The 20,443-nt window shown below is 37.4% G+C and overlaps 1 protein-coding gene across 2 annotated transcripts in view; it reads left to right on the plus strand.

Moving 5' to 3' along the window:
* Positions 1 to 590: 590 nt before the first annotated feature.
* The window catches only part of rell1 (RELT like 1), a 24,750-nt gene continuing 4,897 nt past the window's right edge, over positions 591 to 20,443 (plus strand). For both annotated transcript variants that reach the window (XM_087788554.1, XM_087788555.1), the window contains exons 1-5: positions 591 to 711; positions 7,750 to 7,953; positions 10,872 to 10,943; positions 16,685 to 16,739; positions 20,107 to 20,352. In XM_087788554.1, the coding sequence (XP_087644680.1) occupies positions 693 to 711; positions 7,750 to 7,953; positions 10,872 to 10,943; positions 16,685 to 16,739; positions 20,107 to 20,352 (596 nt within the window). In that variant the 5' untranslated portion in view covers positions 591 to 692. The remainder of the gene's footprint in view (positions 712 to 7,749; positions 7,954 to 10,871; positions 10,944 to 16,684; positions 16,740 to 20,106; positions 20,353 to 20,443) is intronic.

A 20,443-nucleotide genomic window follows, 5' to 3' on the forward strand; every position in this document is an offset into this window, starting at 1 on the left:
CTTACACCCCAGCTCGGCCTCTGAGGTCTGTGGGTCAGAATCTACTGATGGTTCCTGAACACGGTTCAGGACCAGAGGAGAGAAATCCTTCCAGGCTGTTGCTCCTAAGCTTTGGAACCATCTCTGTGTTTGATGATCTACTGGCTCCTTCAAGAAACATCTTAAGACGTTTCTATTTGTTCAGGCTTTTCCTTGATTTTCTGGAACTCCTGTTGTGTTATCAGTTTTATCTTGACCTTTAAAGTATATATTTTATTGAATTTTGTTTTGTTTGTTTAAGCGCTTTGTGACCCTGGTCTAGAAAAGCGCTATATAAATACAAATTACTTACTTACTTACTTAATATCATCCATTACTGCTATAAATGTTGTATCTAGATTTTTTAACAGTTTAATTGTCATTATTTAATGACATTATTCTTGATTATAATAATTATAGTTAAATGGTTGAACATCGTATGTATTTTACTTTTTTTTTCTTTCTTTTTTTTAACGTTTATTTCTACGCTTACGTTTAAATCCTACGCTGTCCGTCAGACACGAGTGTCACTTTAAGAAAGGGCGTAACCGACGTTGGTGAATCAGGAAGTACGTTGGCGTACGCGCGTCCCTCCTTCCCTGCACGACTCACCTCGGCTCCCTGAACCCGAACATACGTGTCCGGTCCCGGGTCTGTCGCTGACCAGTCCCTTCATGGCGGACTCCGCTAACCGTAAGTTAGTTCCCCTCCTTCTCCCTGTTTTATTTTCCATCTTTTTCTTTTCTTGCTTTGGAAGTTTTTCCACGTCTGTGACGTCACAAGAGAAAGCGGTTGTATGTCAAAACACTAAAAAGATTTTTTTTGCGTGTTCCTTCGTGACATGTTGTTTCTTAGTTGGTCGAAGTTTTGTTGCCATGGAAAAGTTCCGTGTCCTAACTTGACGCGCTTAAATAACAATAGACGTTTTGATGCGCTTCTATTAGAGATAATACGATTTATGAACCATATGAGCAACATTTCCTTTCGTTCAATTTCCCCCCTTTACCCATTGTGGTTTTAATATAATTCAATGTTTATGTATTTTAAAACAAACAAACAAAAAAACTACTTCATTTATTGACATGTTTCTATTAAACATGTAGACGATTTTTTTTCTCCAGCTGGTTCGTCCCTTTCCTTCTGATTCTGTTGTCATCCAGCGAATGACAATACAACAGAACAGGAGTTTGCTTTCAATATCATGGGATGTGAGGAAATCCTTACTAGAAACATAAAGTAAAGTCCATAGAAAATGTATCCGCACACCAAGTAGAACATGGAACATAGTATGTAGAACATACAAAGTAGAACATAGAAGTAGATCATTATGTTTGCCCACTTTAAACATGGTTATTTCAGTTTGGTTTTAAAGAAATATAGTGTTCTTATTCATTTCAAATATGTTTATTGATAATAATACAGGCATGTATACATTTGTACAAATACATACAAGTGATGTTGCTTTTTTCTTCTTCTTCACTCCAAAAAAACTATCTACTAAAATTAAATACAACAATAAGAGTAATGGAGGAAATAACTGAGAATTTAGATTCTTGCTAAGAATGCACCTGTTTAAATGCATCCAACCTCATTAGAAGGAAGACTATGTTGGAGTCGGGATAGATGTGTCCTTTGCGAAGAAATGTTTTTTTATGACACAAAAAAAATCATTTTCTATGAGATAAAAGTACAAATAAATATGGTCTTTGTACACTTATGTTGAAGCTCTGTATATATATATATATAAATAATATGTCACAGTACAGATTGGAATCAAGTAGGATCTGGATTCCTACTAGTTATTCCAATTTGTACTAGTACAGATTGAAATCCTGCTACTGAACTTGGAGCATAATATTGATATGGGTTAGGGTTTGGTTACATACAGTTTTTGAGGTAAATCCAAATTTCTCCTCTTAGAATTGGAGATTGTCCTGGTACAATTCCCATTTGTCCTAGGACCAATACAGTACTAGGATTCCAATCTCTCCTAGTAAAGATTGGAATCCTACTAGTACAGTTTGGAATTCCATGATTCGGCGTATTTTCCAAAACATTTAGATGTAATCTGAATTTCTCCTATTAGAATTGGAGATTGTCCTGGTACAATTCCTATTTGTCCTAGGACAGATTAGAATTCCAATATTTAGATCCCAATACAGTAGTAGGATTCAAATGTCTCCTAGTAGAGATTGGAATCCTACTAGTACAGATTGGAATTCCATGATTCAGTCTATTTTCCAAAACATTTTGATGTAATCCAAATTTCTCCTTTTAGAATTGGAGATTGTCCTGGTAGAATTCCCATTTTTCCTTTTGACAGATTGGATTTCCAATATTCAGATCCCAATACAGTAGTAGGATTCTAATCTCTCCTAGTAGAGGTTTGGAGTTCACTGGTAGAATCAGGAATCCTCCTAGTACAGATTGGAATTCCAATATTCAGATCCCAGTTCAGTAGTTGGAATTGGAATTCCAGTCTGTACTAGGAGGATTCCAGATACTACTGGATTCCAAATCTGTACTTTGACATATACATACATATGTGGTCGTACAAAATCAGGTAAAGTGTGTGTCTGAAGATTTCTTTATTTTCAGAGTCCACTAGATGTCACTCTATAATACCTATAATCTATTGTTTTAAAAGATAGTCCATTGAAACCCGGCATCATTTTTAAGCCAAGGGCGCCACCTGCTGAAAATACAACAGCGCTTCATGAAGCGTCGTCAGCGCATCACTATCTATAAGTGACGATAATTATTTTTTAAATCAATTTGCTCGTGAAAACATGGCTGAGCATACGTGAGCCTTTTTGAGAAGATGACAGTTTTGTCAGCGGAGGAAGAGGTGTTGATGGCATGATGATTACAACGACTGTTTGTACGGCATCGTTCCAGAGATGCAGTCGTGACTATGAAGCCCACGAGAAGATTAATGCAGCGAAAAGGTTGTTAATGTTGTCGTGATGTGCAACGCAGTATAAACCGCTTGATAAAGACTTTTTATCATAATAGTTTGGATGCAGACAAAACACAGACTTATATTCTTATTTTTCATGTTGAGCATAATATTCAGCACATAACCTTTATTTGATGAATTGATTTTTAATAATAATCACCTGTATTCTATACTGACAACTGGTTGTACTTGTGTTAGAATTATCCAACAGTTGAATGATCACGACTTGTTTGCTGTGATTTTTAGGTGTGGCTTTTTGTAGTGAAAGCCTCTGATATCACCAGGCTGATGTCGAGGCCTGTTAGGTATTGATTTTTGTCTCTGTGTGATATTGTATTGCTCTGATTGTATTGATCTGTAACTAAAATGCCTTCTTGTGAATTTATATTTATGTCAGATGCACATATCAGTGAAGAAATGCTTTTGTTTTTAGCCAATTTTTGGTACTAAAATCTGACAGGACTTTGATTCTTATTATATTATAACGTATTCCAACAATTTAGTTTTTTCATTAAACAAGAAAACAATGACAATAATGATCTAAAAATATGGATTTCAGCCCAGCAGGTGCTATTATATTTGTTTGTGTACTGGTGCTGGAAAATATCCATATAGCGATATATTCCCATATTATTTTCCAGCATTATGTATCTGTATTCAACAGCACTGTATTTTTTAATTTCTTGCTTGCAAATGTAAAATGAAGTTATAATATATATTTTTATTTACAATTAAATGCAAATATTCACAGCATTTATTCAGTGGTGTGTTGCAATTACGTCCTTCGCTACTAAATGTCCAATGAAATCCTGTCAGATCCTGGTGATGACTGAGGACGAGAGGATACAGTGACTCCAGCAGCTTTTAAAGCTGATGTTTGGACACATTTTGGTTTGAAAACAAATGAAAGTAGTTACAACTTTGTCAAGAGTCATGTGGTCTGTAAATACTACAACACCAGAGTCAAGTACTCGACAATACTTCACATATCCATGTTACTACAGTATCACTATATAAAGTATCGTGGCAGTAATCGTGGCGGGTGATATGACGAAATATATCTTGGATACAACAATTGTCGTCCGTTTTAATTTACCCGATGCATTTTCTTGGCATCATGAAAATATCACTTCCAAATAAAGGGAGAGAAAACAAAAGCAGTTTATTTTTTAATTGTTCGACAGGACGTTTTCAAGTTATGCTATGAAAAAATATGTGGTGATATATTATTATCATGCTATTAAATGGTCCATATTGTAGTAGAAGAATTTGTTTTTATGTGGACGACCCCCCCCCAATGCTGTTGCATGTTTAAGTTTGTCATGTAAACATTGATTTGTTTATTCACATCTTTCAACCATGCTGTTGTCGGGCTAATATCTTATCTAGGAAACAAACATCATTTTGTAAATTGCTCGCCACACCTGTCAACTCTAGAAGCCAGACATTGTCTTCTTCTTCACTGTTATCAAATGATAACTTGAGCAAACAATTAAAGATTAAACTTTATTGATTAATGGTGAAAATGTTTTAAAACTCATATTTAGTTTTTCCTGTTTTGCACACAGATTTAATTTATAAAAAGGGTATTTACTTTTGTTTTCTCCGTATTTTTAACTCATTTTTGTCTTGTTAAGTGGAATTTTAACCTCGGTGTCTCAAACTAACTACAGTCAACGCGATGAGAATAAACACAGGAATTATATTCATGTGTATTAAGTGTTTCAAACTATAGATGCTGCCAAAACCTCTTCATCACACAGTCCTTTGAATTGACTTTATTGGTCGTTACACGTCCTGTGAATGGAGGCGTGGGACTGATCCAGACGGTAACAATGGTTGATTCTCAGCGGTCACAGGATGGTCACTGTGTAAACAAGTGTTGCAACGTTCAGTCTGACGCAGCATGTTGCTCACACAATGGAAGGGTGAAGTGAGTGAAGGGGCCTACATGGGTCAGGGGGGCTCGGATTGAACATACACAGCGGGGACAAGAAGCAAATAAAGACGGATTGTCGTCAGACGGGTTGTCTAACCCGCTGCTCTCAGTATTCCACCTGAGCCTCTTGACCAAGGTCTTGACATGGCTTCGTAGTTTCCCATTATTTTGATGGATTTGATTTCATCACGGTTTGAGGTCAGGAAGAACAACCAAAGTGTGCCATATATTCTGAAAAATACGGTAACTTAGGTTATTCGATATATCCGTTATGAAATGTAGTACCTATTGGAAGCAGCCCTACAAGATTATATCTGTTTCTGTCTGACTGCTGGAAGGGAATATGTCGACGATTTTGAACAGAGGCAGAAACCAATATGCAATGTATCGGAGATCATAAATCTCTGTGTTGTACTCGGTAACAGGATGGTTTGAAGCTTCAGTTACATGACAAAATTGTAAACCTTGACAAAAATCATGATTGTGAACTTGTATTCTTATCTTTTCATGCTTTATCTATTTTAATTCTCTGTGTTTCAACGTTTTCCTATTTTGATCTGACGCCAACAATCCGTCGGACCACATACTGATGTTCTGATGTTGTTAAGAAGGATCTGTCTCACCTGCAGTTCATACAAAACTCTGCAGCCAGAATTCTGAGGCGCTCTAGTAGAAGAACTTACATTTCTCCTTCAAACTCTTCACTGGCTGCCAGTTTCTTTCAGGATCATTTTAAAATTCTGGTTCTTACTTTCAGATCTATTCATGGTCAGACCTTCCATCAGTCATTTGATCCAGACTTACACCCCAGCTCGGGCTCTGAGGTCTGTGGATCAGAATCTACTGATGGTTCCTGAACTTCCGGACCAGAGGAGAGAAATCCTTCCAGACTGTTGCTCCTAAGCTTTGGAACCATCTCTGTGTTTGATGATCTACTGACTCCTTCAAGAAACATCTGTGTTTGATCTACTGACTCCTTCAAGAAACATCTGTGTTTGATCTACTGACTCCTTCAAGAAACATCTGTGTTTGATGATCTACTGACTCCTTCAAGAAACATCTGTGTTTGATGATCTACTGACTCCTTCAAGAAACATCTGTGTGTTTGATGATCTACTGACTCCTTCAAGAAACATCTGTGTTTGATGATCTACTGACTCCTTCAAGAAACATCTGTGTTTGATGATCTACTGACTCCTTCAAGAAACATCTGTGTTTGATGATCTACTGACTCCTTCAAGAAACATCTGAAGACACTTTTATTTGTTCAGGCTTTTCCTTGATTCTCTGGAACTCCTGTTGTGTTCTCAGTTTTATCTTGATCTTTAAAATATATACTTTATTGAATATTGTAACTGGGCTATAAAAGGAAATGAGGTTATGACATACAACTGTCTGGAACCTTTTCCTCTGTTCGACCATAAAAGAATATTAAACTATCATTTTATTCAAAATGAAACACAAGTTGACCTAACATGCCCTCATAATGTCCACCATCTTTTTCTAACCTAAACTACACTCCGATGTGGTCGATTGTCTTAACGTTGTCCTTAACGTGTTGTGTGTTATATCTTCAATTATTCACAGAAAAAAATTAGAACTCATTGTGTGCGTTTATTTAATTCGAAACTACAAATGAGTATTTTAGGCTTGTAAAGATTAGAGACGATCAAACATGAATGACAACCTAATGTAAAAGTCAAGGAAGAATGTAACTAATATGCTGATGATTAAGTGATGTCGATTATATTTAATTCATCTAGTTGATTTATGTATGAAGTCATTATTGACGGATGATGATGAGTGGAATATTGATGACGCTTGCATCCCACTACCATCTTTTCACACGCTTTAAAAATGGACTTTATTCTGAACAGGAAGCTGCAAAATTCCTCATGAGGCTGCATAGAAAAGCCCTGCTGTGGTTCAGGTACGAACCACATCCGTACTGAAGATGAATGACTGACTCGTTTCCATTAACTCAGAGAGTTTTATGGCTAATGTTTTTATCTGCCAGATGAGCAACAAGAAAGTGAAGAAAAAGCACAAAAAAAAAGGTATTAAGATGTTTCTTGAAGGAGTCAGTAGATCATCAAACACAGATGTTTCTTGAAGGAGTCAGTAGATCATCAAACACAGATGTTTCTTGAAGGAGTCAGTAGATCATCAAACACAGATGTTTCTTGAAGGAGTCAGTAGATCATCAAACACAGATGTTTCTTGAAGGAGTCAGTAGATCATCAAACACAGATGTTTCTTGATGGAGTCAGTAGATCATCAAACACATATGTTTCTTGAAGGAGTCAGTAGATCATCAAACACAGATGTTTCTTGAAGGAGTCAGTAGATCATCAAACACATATGTTTCTTGAAGGAGTCAGTAGATCATCAAACACAGAGATGTTTCTTGAAGGAGTCAGTAGATCATCAAACACAGAGATGTTTCTTGAAGGAGTCAGTAGATCATCAAACACAGATGTTTCTTGATGGAGTCAGTAGATCATCAAACACAGAGATGTTTCTTGAAGGAGTCAGTAGATCATCAAACACAGAGATGGTCCCAAAGCTTAGGAGCAATAGCCTGGAAGGATTTCTCTCCTCTGGTCCTGATATTATTTTTTTTTTTTAATCCCCCTGCAGCAAAATATTGTAATCAGTCATTGAAAACCTTTCAAAAATACTAACACAAGTGTGTCAACAGCCTCTGCTCGGTTCCATATCTTCTGTCTGACCTACAGAGATTACTATAGTTCTATTTTAAGTCGCCCAGAATAAAGAACAGCTGTTTGAAAGATTTCCTGATCAAACCTTTCCACACCTCTCCGTCCTCCAGCGAACCAGACAACCGTTGTCACGGCCAAGGACGGGTCAGAAAAGGGCAGCGGCGACCTGACCGCCTTCGTGGTGCTTCCTATTTTCTTCCTGCTGGGCCTGCTGGGCGTGTTGATCTGCTACATCCTCAAGAGGAAAGGTTACCGCTGCACGACCGACGCTCAAGATGAGGACGAGGTGGAGAACGACGCCCACACGGCTACAGGCAAGTAGCTCTGGAGATGATCGGAAATTGCATTTGGCCTCATATTGATCTTCATATTCAAAGAACAAGTAAAACTCAAACACCGGATTTTTATAGCATAAAATCAGACTTTGAATTTGAAAAAACATTAAAGTTTCAATTGTTCTTTTGCTGTTTATTTATATTTTACAATGCATGAATACATTCAGTGGTAAAAAAGAAATTATAATAAAAAAAGTATAGTAGATTCCTGGATGGTAACAATTCCTTTTTTCTTTTTACACATAATTTATTTACATTGAAATCTTCAAAAAAAGACCCAGTTTTCTAATGAATTCAACAATTTTTATTATTACAAAAAATATAATTTTGAAGGTTAATTGAGGTTTTTATTGTTCTCGATGTCACTTTCTCAGTTGTAGATTTTTTAAATGTCGTTATTGGTTTTCTACGTGTTTTCATTGACGTTGTTTAACTCAACTGATCATTGTTCCATAAACACACAATATTAATTATAATACAAGCCATTCTGTTAATACTGGAGAAAAAACTATTTTTTGAACTCCTTGAAATGAATAATAATCTTCCTGATTATCATGTCTTTAGTTTATGTTTTAAGGACAACAACAGACAAATGTTGAATGGAATGGGACAAACTTTATGGCCCTCTTCCTTATTCAGGGATTTAAATGAGTTGTAACTTGATCTTGGCCTGAGGCGAGGCGGCAACACGTATGCCGGGGAATTTCTCCTCCCCTGAAACAAACCTCTTCCCATCATCGGACAGAGTTACATAACTGACTTCGCCCAAATACAGGAGTTCAGACATGAGGTATTATAACCATATCAACTTCAAGTTCTCTCTACTAGCTGTGTTATTAGCAGTTATCTGGGGATAAGTATCACGATACAACGGCACGATATATTGCGATATATTGTGATACTGTTGTAACAAGTATATATGTGTAGTATTGTCCAGTACTTGACTCTGGTGTTGTAGTATTTACAGACCACACGACTCTTGACGAAGTCGTAACTGCTTTCATTTGTTTTCAAACCAAAATATGTCCAAACATCAGCTTTAAAAGCTGCTGGACTCACTGTATCCTCTCGTCCTCAGTCATAACTGCTTTCATTTGTTTTCAAACAAAATATGTCCAAACATCAGCTTTAAAAGCTGCTGGGAGTCACTATATCCTCTCGTCCTCAGTACCCTACTACCATCTAGTGGCCCGGAGGTGTAATTGCAACACAATAAAGCAACACTGTGAATATTTGCATGTTAAATGTAAATAAAATAAAATTGTACACACACTTTATTGTAATGTAAACCATAAAATGGCTATGATGGATTTAGAAGCAAAACATTTTTACAAATTCAAACAGTATGCAGCTATTCAGTATCGAAGAATTGTGATAAAAATAACGCAGTATATGGAAGAAACTATCTTTTCTTACACTTGTACTACTGTTAAGGCTAATTAAAAATACAAATATATGGAAATTGTATGAATTATTTTATCTAAACTGGAGACACTTTCAGTTAAACCATGAAATTCCCAGAACTAACACCAGCAACTTAAACAGCTTAGAGAGCGAGATGCTAAAAGCCCATCCTAGATTTATTGAGTCTTTCAAGGAGTGGAAAACCTCCCTCACAGACGGGGTGTGTTCGCTGGTGACAGAGTTTTGTTCTATCTCGCCGTTCTGTGTTTCATTGGCTTACATGTGGTCGCGATGCATTATCTCGCCACTTACTGAGGTGGCATTTCTCATCCACGTCGAGTAGCATCTTCTCCTAAAACATCGTCCGGCATCCTTCAAAAGACCGGCAACATCGTAACATAAACACCTTCCTAATGGAAAATGAGAAAGCGTTTATGTTACGAGGCCACGGTCGGTTTCGGACCCGCATGTGTCAATTCAATTCAATTTTATTTAAAGTGTCTTATCATAACAAAGTTATCTCAAGACACCATACAGTTGAAATAAGACTAGAGTTGATTAAGGAAAAATAGATCCAGCAATTCAACAAAGAGCAAGAAGTGAAACACTGTACAGTGAGCTATGGCGAGGAAAAACTTCCTTTTAGAAGGCAGAAACCTCGAGCGGAACCAGACTCATTGTTGACGGCCTGCCGCTTTGACCGGCTGGGAGGAAGGATGGGGGGGTAGACAGATGGATAAGGAGAAGAGTGAGGGAAATTATAGTGAGAAAAAAGAGGAGAGTGTCCGGCTGATTCGTAGAGCCATCCAGAAGGGTTTGAATCTGGTTCTGCCTTTTGTTCGTCAGAAGGGAGGTGTCGACACGCAGACAAAGAGTCGATGGAAAAACAACAAACATACGAGCTCGTCTTTTCTTTGCTCTCCTATTCAAACGAAGGCTTTTCACCGTGATCAGGTTTCTACGCTACATTCTGGCGTTTGCCATTTGCCCTCAGCAGCGTTGATTAAAATAACAAGTCTTGTGTCTCAAACCATCTTGTGATATTCTGGTCAGATGTGCATTAGAGGGTCAGGGGTACGAGACTTGGAGCAGTATAATGTCGGCATTATATCCACAGACCCATCTTTAGATGAAAAAACTGTAAAAATAAAGCAGATTTTACTCATTTTCATTGGTTAGAAGGTTTAATTTTTATTGTAAACTTGAATTAAACAAGTCTCATGTCTCGTCAAGAGTCGCATGGCAATGTTACTTTAGAGAAAACACAATTCAGACGGTAATAATCAATAAAAATGTATAAGTTTGGGGCAACTTTTAGAGATGAAAGGGATGTCAGGGATGGATTTTTAGTTATTGCAGTTTCTATGAATGTACATTCTTTCAGTTTTTACTTTTGTTTCTTCAGGCATTTGCATTAGAATTGAACAAACCTAAAGTGGTTCCATTGTTGCATCTTGAAATGCTGGTTCGATTGACTCGTCTTTTATTTTCAGAGCTCAACGACACCTTCAGTGAGAACGATGACACGGTCGGACAGATCGTTCACTGCATCATGAAGAATCAAGGTACGTACAGTTAAACAGTCCAAAGCTCTTTGTGTGTAAAAATGCCTTTACTTTCACTATAAAAAGTTCTGTTTATAATCTTTATTTAAGGTTTTAACCATTAATTTACCAAACGGACACGCATGCACGCACACACACACACACACACACACATATACATATATATATATATATACAGCTATGTTCAAAATAATAGCAGTGTTTTTAAAAAAGTGAATAAAGTTCAAAATCCTTATAATAGTTTTTATTTTCTTTCATTAGGAACGCTGCACATGGTATTTCACAACAAATCATAAAGAAAAAAGTATCAATATTTAATTACTTAACAGAATATGAAGGAAAAGGTGATAATTCTGTGTTCAAAAAAATAGCAGTGTCGGCATTTCTCATTACAAACCCAAATATTTACTAAATAAACTGAAAAAATATTAACATTTAGCAATCCTGACAATTAGTTAACTAATATTTGGTTGAATAACCCCTGTTTTTGATAACTGCTGCACATCTGTGCTGCATGGCGTCAACCCACCTCTGGCACCTCTGAACAGGTACGCCAGCCCAGGAAGATTGGACAACCTTCCACAATTCCTCTGCATTTTTGGGTTTTGCCTCAGAAACAGCAAATGTTATGTCACACCACAAGTGCTCAATTGAATTAAGGTCTGGGGATTGGGCTGGCCACTCCATAACCTCAATTCTGTTGGTCTGGAACCAAGATTTGGCTCCTTACTGGTATGTTTGGGGTCATTGTCCTGTTGAAACACCCATTTCAGGGGCATTTCCCATTCGGCATAAGGCAGCATGACCTCCTCAAGTATTGTGATGTATCCAAATCGATCCATGATCCCTGGTATGCGATATAAAGGCCCGACACCATGGTAAGAGAAACAGCCCCATATCATGATCTTGCACCACCATGCTTCACGGTCTTCAGAGTGCGCTCTGGCTTGTATTCAGTGTTTGGGGCTCGTCTGACAAACTGTCTGCGGCCCTTGGATCCAAAAAGAACAATCTTACTTTCATCCACAAAATGTTTCTCCATTTCTCCAGAGGCCAGTCGACATGATGTTTGGCAAATGCAATCCTCTTCAGCTCATGTCTTTTTTGCAACAGTAGGACTTTGCGGAGCCTTCTTGCTGTAGATTAGCTTCACATTAGCGTCTTCTAATGGTCACAGCACTCACAGGTACCTTCAGACCGTCTCTGATCTCCCTGGAGCAGACCCTTGGCTTAGTCTTTGCCATTCTGACTATCCTTCGGTCCATTCGAATGGTAGTCTTACGTTTTCTTCCACGTCTCTCTGGTTTGTCTTTCCATTTTAAAGCATTGGAGATCATTTTAGTTGAGCAGCCGATCATTTCCTGCACTATTTTAGACGTTTTCCCCTCTCCAATCAACTTTTTAATCAAAGCGCGCATTTCTTCTGAACAACGTTTGGCACGACCCATCTTTCATCAGTTTTCACAGAGAATTGCAGGCACAACATGTGCTTCATCCTTAAATAAGGGCCTGATTGAAACCTGTTTCTTTCACAAAATGAATGATCTCACGGATTGAACTCCACTGCTATTTTTTTTGAACACGCCCCTTTTACTTAATTAGTCAATTACACAGACCCAGTAGTATTCAAATCATTAAAGTTGGGTCTGTTGGTTCCTCTGACTTTACTACACCTGCTGGTAAATTATTTTCCATTGATTATTATGTTTTATACCAAAAACAGTGATTTATCTGGTTAGTCATGTTGGACTGCTATTATTCTGAACATAGCTGTGTATATATATATATATATATATATATATATATATATGATGGTTTCCCTTCATTGTTTCAGTTTCTCTATATTATATGAAGATGTATGTGTGTGTAAGTGTAAAAATAGGAGGATTTTGGACATTTTCTTAGTCATAATCCAAACCATTTAATAGTGCATGTTTTCATGTTTAATATAACATTTATATTTAGCGCATTATCCATGTCAATATAAACCTGCAGTTTATAGTTGTGGTCGTCTCAGTACTTTTTTGCTTAAATAGAAATAAACCTGAACCTTTAATTCTGCAAAAAGCCTTAAATACTGTTAAAATAACCTCATAAATATCAGATTTTACTTAACAGTTAAAGGTGGATAAAAGCATATTCTTCACATCATTTGTCTCAACAAATACAGGGACACACACTTGTAATGTATATTTCTTAGAGTACAAACATTGACTCCAAGCAACACCAACGATCTAAAAATAAACTTGAACATCATTTTTCTTGAGGTAATACTGATCCACCAACGTGCTGTCGGTAATATTAGAAACTCACTTGTTTCAAATGACGGACAAACACTGCCACCTCCTGGTCACACAGTGAACCTCTCCCATAAAACATTTTAATAACGGTTGAAAAATCTGTTTTTATTCTCATGCAACTTTGTATTAAACCTGACGCGCGGCGTTAACTGAATGTCAATATAATGCTTGCAGATCCGTTGACGCAATATCAACCAATCAGAAGCAACAAAAGGCGGGTCTATCTGTCATTGCAGCACCTCTTGCCGTCCCTCGGGATTCTTCACTCTTGAGCCAAACTTAAATCTTGAGCGTTCTCTCTAAACTTTACGGTAAACGTGACATGATGTGTTGCGTCTAAACTTTCCCCTTGTGGGAATGATAAAGGAAAATCTATCTAAATTTCCAAAACAACATTTAATAGGAGGAAATAAACACTCGGCTTTCAAATTGAGAGCATTGACTCAGCTGCGTCTTCCTTGTAATCCTTTACTATCACGGTCGTACTCTATACTGTTTAAAATCCACGTTTGCTAATCCTTTTTTAATTATTTATTAGTTCAATTATCTTTTTCTATATCCATCGGTTGTTTAAACACGAATTTAGATTTTCAGCCAATTGAAGGTCTCGGATCATTAAATATGATTTTGAGTACATAACTTTAAATAAAATTGATAATCAAAACATAATATTTTCATCTATGACTCTTATGTCAAAGATGACAGGTTTATTAAGCTATAAATCAACATTCATCCACAATCGATGACTGCCATAGATCTATAGGGTGTAGACTAATATTTCAATATAGACTTGTTGAGAAAGTAAAGATACTATTATTACTAGTGTTTGGCTGCAGATACTATTATTACTAGTGTTTGTCTGCAGATACTATTATTACTAATGTTTGCTGCAGATACTATTATTACTAGTGTTTGGCTGCAGATACTATTTATACTAGTGTTTGGCTGCAGATACTATTATTACTAGTGTTTGCTGCAGATACTATTATTACTAGTGTTTGGCTGCAGATACTATTATAACTAGTTTTTGGCTTTAAATACTATTATTACTAGTATTTGGCTGCAGATACTATTATTACTAGTGTTTGGCTGCAGATACTATTATTACTAGTGTTTGGCTGCAGATACTATTATTACTAGTGTTTGGCTGCAGATACTATTATTACTAGTGTTTGGCTGCAGATACTATTATTACTAGTGTTTGGCTGCAGATACTATTATTACTAGTATTTGGCTGCAGATACTATTATTACTAGTGTTTGGCTGCAGATACTATTATTACTAGTGTTTGGCTGCAGAAACTATTATTACTAGTGTTTGGCTGCAGATACTATTATTACTAGTGTTTGGCTGCAGATACTATTATTACTAGTGTTTGTCTGCAGATACTATTATTACTAGTGTTTGGCTGCAGATACTATTATTACTAGTGTTTGGCTGCAGATACTATTATTACTAGTGTTTGGCTGCAGATACTATTATTACTAGTGTTTGGCTGCAGATACTATTATTACTAGTGTTTGGCTGCAGATACTATTATTACTAGTGTTTGGCTGCAGGTACTATTATTACTAGTGTTTGGCTGCAGATACTATTATTACTAGTGTTTGTCTGCAGATACTATTATTACTAGTGTTTGGCTGCAGATACTATTATTACTAGTGTTTGGCTGCAGATACTATTATTACTAGTGTTTGGCTTTAAATACTATTATTACTAGTGTTTGGCTTTAAATACTATTATTACTAGTGTTTGGCTGCAGATACTATTATTACTAGTGTTTGGCTTTAAATACTATTATTACTAGTGTTTGGCTGCAGATACTATTATTACTAGTGTTTGGCTGCAGATACTATTATTACTAGTGTTTGGCTGCAGATACTATTATTACTAGTGTTTGGCTGCAGATACTATTATTACTAGTGTTTGGCTGCAGATACTATTATTACTAGTGTTTGGCTTTAAATACTATTATTACTAGTGTTTGGCTGCAGATACTATTATTACTAGTGTTTGGCTGCAGGTACTATTATTACTAGTGTTTGGCTGCAGATACTATTATTACTAGTGTTTGGCTGCAGATACTATTATTACTAGTGTTTGGCTGCAGATACTATTATTACTAGTGTTTGGCTTTAAATACTATTATTACTAGTGTTTGGCTTTAAATACTATTATTACTAGTGTTTGGCTGCAGATACTATTATTACTAGTGTTTGGCTTTAAATACTATTATTACTAGTGTTTGGCTGCAGATACTATTATTACTAGTGTTTGGCTGCAGATACTATTATTACTAGTGTTTGGCTGCAGATACTATTATTACTAGTGTTTGTCTGCAGATACTATTATTACTAGTGTTTGGCTTTAAATACTATTATTACTAGTGTTTGGCTGCAGATACTATTATTACTAGTGTTTGGCTTTAAATACTATTATTACTAGTGTTTGGCTGCAGATACTATTATTACTAGTGTTTGGCTTTAAATACTATTATTACTAGTGTTTGGCTGCAGATACTATTATTACTAGTGTTTGGCTGCAGATACTATTATTACTAGTGTTTGGCTGCAGATACTATTATTACTAGTGTTTGTCTGCAGATACTATTATTACTAGTGTTTGGCTTTAAATACTATTATTACTAGTGTTTGGCTGCAGATACTATTATTACTAGTGTTTGGCTTTAAATACTATTATTACTAGTGTTTGGCTGCAGATACTATTATTACTAGTGTTTGGCTTTAAATACTATTATTACTAGTGTTTGGCTGCAGATACTATTATTACTAGTGTTTGGCTTTAAATACTATTATTACTAGTGTTTGGCTGCAGATACTATTATTACTAGTGTTTGGCTTTAAATACTATTATTACTAGTGTTTGGCTGCAGATACTATTATTACTAGTGTTTGGCTGCAGATACTATTATTACTAGTGTTTTTCTGCAGATACTATTATTACTAGTGTTTGTCTGCAGATACTATTATTACTAGTGTTTGGCTGCAGATAATATACAGTATAGAGCAGAGAGCGCCATCTAATGGGCTTCACGAAGCTTCATCAACACATGAATGCTCCTCAGACGTATCACACATCAAATTTGATTTCAAGAGACTCAACAAAACTAGTAAAAAAACGATCAATATTTTATTCAAACATTTAAAAAAAGACAGAAATAAATAAAAGCGACCGACTCAATATTTAGTGTCACGCATGAGAAGTAAAGCCATCCAACTTAATTCTGAATGAAGAGCAGCAGCAGTCGTCGCTTCTCCCTTGAGGCTGGTTGTGTAACGCAGCAGTGATTGTGTGATGCAGCTTTTAATTGTGTTACCAAGTTAATCGCTCGTGGTTATCTTTCAATAAAGGCTTTGCTTCTGAAGTTGCTGAAGCGTTTTGTTTTGATCTCTCTCTCTCTCTCGCTCTGATCTTCTCCAGCAAACTCAGAGGCTCTGAAAGCCATGATCCACGACAACAGCATCGACTCTGACGGGTGAGTTTGAAACTCGTCAACTCTTGTATGGCTGCAGGTCGAAGCAGTGGCCACTAGATGGCGGCAAAAGTCAAATAAAAATCCGTCTGGTCACTTGAAGTTTATCTTCACTGGACGAGAACATGACAGATTCTGAAGCCATAGATATTTTCACCCTGAACACATCATCAGACCATTTTCTCAACACATAGAGTTTTATATTCTAATTCCATACGTCAAAAATACATTAACCCTCGTGTTATCGCAGGGTCAAGGTGACCCGAAGCCTAAAGACGACACGGAGGATAAAACGATTACGTTTGACCTTGATTTCATACCTAGATTTTTAAATTTAATTTAAGAGACTAAGAATTTTAAACATGTATTTATTTTTGATTTATTGAAATGTATGTAAAAACAAATGTTTCCTTTTAAAAATATTCTTAGCCTTTTTAAAACCAATAGAAAATGGTCGCTTTATTTAAACCAACATTTCTCAATTGAATTTAAAATTCTATTACTAACAACTTTTGTGTGTGTTTATGTGCGTGTCTTTGTGTATTGCTGAGTCTTCATGTTTCTGTGTGTATCTCTGCGTGTGTCTCTCTCAGCGTGTGTCTTTTTGTGCGTGTGTCTCTGTGTTTGTGTTGTCTTTTTGTGTGTGTGAGTTAGTTTCTGTGTTTATGTGCGTGTCTTTGTGTATTGCTGAGTCTTCATGTTTCTGTGTGTATCTCTGCGTGTGTCTCTCTCAGCGTGTGTCTTTTTGTGCGTGTGTCTCTGTGTTTGTGTTGTCTTTTTGTGTGTGTGAGTTAGTTTCTGTGTTTATGTGCGTGTCTTTGTGTATTGCTGAGTCTTCATGTTTCTGTGTGTATCTCTGCGTGTGTCTCTCTCAGCGTGTGTCTTTTTGTGCGTGTGTCTCTGTGTTTGTGTTGTCTTTTTGTGTGTGTTTGTGTGTGTGAGTTAGTTTCTGTGTTAATGTGCGTGTCTTTGTGTATTGCTGAGTCTTCATGTTTCTGTGTGTATCTCTGCGTGTGTCTCTCTCAGCGTGTGTCTTTTTGTGTGTGTGTCTCTGTGTTTGTGTTGTCTTTTTGTGTGTGTTTGTGTGTCTGAGTTAGTTTCTGTGTTTCTGTGCGTGTCTTTGTGTATTGCTGAGTCTTCATGTTTCCGTGTGTATCTCTGCGTGTGTCTCTCTCAGCGTGTGTCTTTTTGTGTGTGTGTCTCTGTGTTTGTGTTGTCTTTTTGTGTGTGTTTGTGTGTCTGAGTTAGTTTCTGTGTTTCTGTGCGTGTCTTTGTGTATTGCTGAGTCTTCATGTTTCCGTGTGTGTCTCTTTTTGCGTGTGTCTCTGTATTTGTGGGGCCTTGTGTGTGTGTCTGTGTTTGCGTGTGTGCTTTCATGTTTTTGTGTCTTTCAGTTAGTTTCTACGTGTTTGTTTCTGTTTTTGTGTGCGTGTCTTTGTGTATTGCTGAGTATTCCTGTGTCTGTGTGCATCTCTCTCTGCGTGTTTTTTGTGTGTGCATCTCTGTGTTAGTGTGGCATTGAGTGTGTGTGTGTGAGATTGTGTGTTAGTGTGTTCCTGTGCGTGTCTTAATGTTTTTGTGTCTTTGAGTTAGTTTCTACGCGTTTGTTTTTGTGTTATACAAATTATTGAATTAGATAATTTAAAAATAAGTTCATTGTTAAAAACAATTTAAATCAACCACACAATAATCAGATAATACTGAAATCATCAATACATGAACTTAATTGATCATCAGTTATCGGGTCAAACTCTGACCTACGGTGGCTCTTGTGGTTAAAAAAGCTCCTGATGAAACCATATTCAGATGCTTCTTTCAACTGATGGTCTGTCATTAACATCTCCATCCAGCGTCTGCCGTGTCATCTTCTCTCGCCGAGTTGTCGTACACTTTTTCTCCGTTTCCACTTCTTACTTCCACTTGTGTGTCTTTGTGAATGTGTGAGTCTCCGTATGTGTTTAAATGTGCGTCATTGTGTGTCTCTGTTTGTGTCTGTGTGTCTTTCTTTGTGTCTTCATGTTTCCCTTTTTTTGTGTGTATGTGTCTCTGTGCTTTTGTTTTTGTGTGTAAATCTGTTTTTATGCATGTGTCTGTGTTTATTAGTCTGTGTGTGTGTATGTGTGTATCTTTGTGAATGTGTGAGTCCTCGTATGTGTTTAAATGTGTGTCTCTGTCTGTGTCTTCATGTTTCTGTTTGTCTTTCTGTGTGTGTGTCTCTCTGTGCTTTTGTCTTTGTGTGTCTGTTTTTGTATGTGTAAATCTGTTTTTATGCACGTTTCTGTGTGTCTGTGTTTGTTAGTCTGTGTGTGTATCTTTGTGAACGTGGGAGTCTTCTTATGTGTGCCATTGTGTGTCGTTGTTTGTGTCTGTGTGTCTTTCTCTATGTCTTCATGTTTCTGTGCGTGCGTGCGTGTTTGTGTGTGTCAGTTTCATTTTTCTGTGTCTGTCTTTGAGTTTGTTTCTGTGTGTGTGTGTCTCTGTGTTTGTTTCTGTGTTTATGTGCGTGTCTTTGTGTATTGCTGAGTCTTCATGTTTCTGTGTGTATCTCTGCGTGTGTCTCTTTGTGTGTGTGTGTGTGTTCTTGTTTTTGTGTCTTTGAGTTAGTTTCTGTGTGTGTATGTGTCTGATTTTGTTTCTGTGTTTATGTGCGTGTCTTTGTGTATTGCTGAGAATTCATGTTTCTGTGTGTGTCTATCTCTGCGTCTGTCTCTTTGTGTGTGCGTGTTTTTGTTTTTGTGTCTTTGAGTTAGTTTCTGTGTGTGTGTGTGTGTGTGTGTGTGTGTGTGTGTGTGTCTGTGTTTGTTTCTGCGTCTATGTGCGTGTCTTTGTGTATCGCTGAGTCTTCATGTTGCTGTGTGTGTCTGTGTGTATCTCTCTGTGTGTTTCCCTCTCACTTGTGGGTTCATAGACAAATATGTGGCAACATCACAATAAATAGGAAAAAAAAGGATGAACTGCTGCTTCTTTGATCCACTCGTGTTGTCATTTGAAAAGTGTTGTCATTTGAAAAGTGTTGTGTTGTCATTTGAAAAGTGTTGTTGTCATTTGAAAAGTGTTGTGTTGTCATTTGAAAAGTGTTGTCATTTGAAAAGTGTTGTGTTGTCATTTGAAAAGTGTTGTCATTTGAAAAGTGTTGTGTTGTCATTTGAAAAGTGTTGTCATTTGAAAAGTGTTGTGTTGTCATTTGAAAAGTGTTGTCATTTGAAAAGTGTTGTGTTGTCATTTGAAAAGTGTGTTGTTGCTCTGATCGTCGCGGGCGAGTCGAGGAACGACGGACGATATAAAATGTTGATAAAGTTGTCGGTCGATCAAATTTAATTCTTCATCTGAATCTGCCGGAGCAGAACAATAACGTCCGTCTCTCCTCCAGACCTCCCGCCTCCCCCGTCTCCCCCGGCAGCCCGAGCCCCCCCCCGACCCCCATCTCCCCGGGGGCGCCGCCCGGCGCCGCCAAGCACACCTGCAGCCACCTGCACACCATCGGCGGCGAGGGCGGCCACAAGAACATCTGCACGCGCTGCAGCCAGAAGAAATGGCCGCTGATGAGGAAGCCGGTGCCGGTGCGGCGGCCCGACCAGCGCCGCAGCGGCGAGGTCACGGTCCTGACGGTCGGCAGGTGGGTCCGTTTCCTCTACTTACCCAGGAAGTGCTCGACCAGATGAGGGGCCCATCAATCAGACGTGGCTGGAGGGCCCGGCGGTGATGAC

Source organism: Callionymus lyra, chromosome 4 (genome assembly GCF_982586985.1).
Source record: "Callionymus lyra chromosome 4, fCalLyr1.hap1.1, whole genome shotgun sequence".
In the NCBI taxonomy this organism is placed as follows: Eukaryota; Metazoa; Chordata; class Actinopteri; order Syngnathiformes; family Callionymidae; genus Callionymus; species Callionymus lyra.